The sequence below is a fragment of the Colletes latitarsis genome, chromosome 9 (genome assembly GCF_051014445.1).
Source record: "Colletes latitarsis isolate SP2378_abdomen chromosome 9, iyColLati1, whole genome shotgun sequence".
Lineage (NCBI taxonomy): Eukaryota > Metazoa > Arthropoda > Insecta > Hymenoptera > Colletidae > Colletes > Colletes latitarsis.
In genome coordinates this window covers 30,544,621-30,546,327 of record NC_135142.1, presented here as the reverse complement: position 1 = coordinate 30,546,327, position 1,707 = coordinate 30,544,621, and the positions used below count along the sequence as shown (strand labels likewise).

The 1,707-nt window shown below is 41.7% G+C and overlaps 1 protein-coding gene across 1 annotated transcript; it reads right to left on the bottom strand.

Annotated features, from left to right (window-relative positions):
* Nucleotides 1-356: 356 nt before the first annotated feature.
* Nucleotides 357-1,409, bottom strand: LOC143345701 (cytochrome b-c1 complex subunit 7). The gene is made up of 2 exons (XM_076773072.1): nt 1,177-1,409; nt 357-552 (listed from the first exon to the last, which is right to left on the bottom strand). Exons 1-2 carry the CDS (start codon nt 1,407-1,409, stop codon nt 357-359), a joined length of 429 nt encoding a protein of 142 aa, XP_076629187.1.
* Nucleotides 1,410-1,707: the final 298 nt, after the last annotated feature.

Genomic DNA, 1,707 nt, shown 5'->3' with positions numbered 1-1,707 from the left:
CATCCCTAATAAATCTCAGCATGGAAGGGATCGTTTGATTTTCAAGTTTATGGCGCGTCGAGTAGATCTATTTGCCTTTAATCGGTGACAAATCAGCAACGACAACGTTTTTACTATTATTGCCGTTTTTTTATTACTGTTATCGGCACCGTGGCATTATTCGCGGAAGATAGATGCTCATTCTCGCATTGATCGTTGCAGATGCATCGCGCTCGCATGAATTTCGTCGAAGCGAGCGCGGTTGCGCGCCTTGTGCCGGTCATCCTTCAAAGTTCTTTCAGCGTGTCCGTTTTTGTTGCATCCCTCATGCATATTTCACAACGCTAACAGGAGGGGATGGTTGTCCGCGACCCGTTTTATTTCAGTTCGCCCGCAGGCCACTCGCCCTCCGTGTAGTTAACGCAGCCGAACTCGTAAATCTCGATTCTCTCCGCCTCGATTTCTTCCAGGTACGAATCGAGATATCGATATTCCAGATCCTGCTCGTACGTGATCCATTTCTCCTTGGGCAAAAACGTTTTCAGAAAGTCCGCTTGGAGCGCTCGCATTATCCTGGAAATCACAGGACACTTAATACAAATGATTTACTTTGATCTTTTCTATTATTCGAACAAATTATCCCCCATCTATCGTTTTTACTACAATAGATTCGATTTCTTTTACAATTAAATTTCTCAATGCATAATCGTGTCACTGAACGTTGAATCGTGTTCTTTTATAATTAGGTATCTTGAACCGTGGAACAGAAACGACGAACCCAGCCCGCATGAATTCTCTGTGTAAAACTCAAGTTTGACGAACTGTACGCCTCTAAATGCAAATAGTTCCTATTAATTTGCGCAGAGAAAGCATCGAAGGCAAATTACAAAGTATTTCTGCGCTTCGTTCAGTTTTTCTTAAAGACGCATTCGATTATTAGAAATTACTAAGTACCAGACGCAACTTTAGCTTTTGATCTGCGTTTCTCGAACAGTTTTAATCCGGATAAAACTCACTGTTAGTTTGTAGGAGCAAATTGCATAAGTATCAATTCCAGAACTGGAATTGAGGGTGTTACATAGTTTCGTGGAGCTCGCCGCGAGTAAAATATGCGTGTCAACGAGATATTCTCGCGGTGCTGGAAATTCGTCATCAAAATTACCGAGGATTAACGAACGCGCGCGTTCGGGAAAATACCTAAAATTTCTGGCGTCCAGCACGTTCTTCGGCAACCGACGAAGAGCCTCTTTTATAAACGGGTCGGCGTAGTCGAATACATCGTGGCTATAGAGTCCATATTTGTTGTAGCCCGCCCAATTGAACATCAGTTTCCTTATTTTAAAACCGTAATCCTTCCGTTCATTATTCGGAGTTCTGCAACTATTAGACAAACGCTTGGATATTTTAAGTATCAATGGTACTCTCGACATTGCAATTGATTGAACCGTCGTAAACTTAACCTTCGAGAAAATTTTAATGTGCGAGATTCTCATGGAAACGATCGTCTAATGTCTGCCGATTGTTATCGAGCATACAGAGCGAGTCAGGGAATACTAACTATTGTGTAGACCTTAAAAATATGTAAAATTCGTTGTTCTAACTTGTTAAAGGATAGAATAATCAAAGGTGATATGTGGAGTTCTACGTTGAACTTTGGCCAAGATTGAGTCGAACGATTTCCGTAATCGAGGGTAGATTTTGCAAACCGGTTGACTTTAAAGCGTGAAA

What these genes read in the sequence shown, in the direction of transcription:
- LOC143345701 (XM_076773072.1), bottom strand. Translation starts at nt 1,409, where the DNA reads ATGTCGAGAGTACCATTGATACTTAAAATATCCAAGCGTTTGTCTAAT. An exon ending in CTGGACGCCAGAAATTTTAG is followed by an intron (nt 553 to 1,176) that starts GTATTTTCCCGA and finishes TGTGATTTCCAG; the next exon opens with GATAATGCGAGCGCTCCAAG.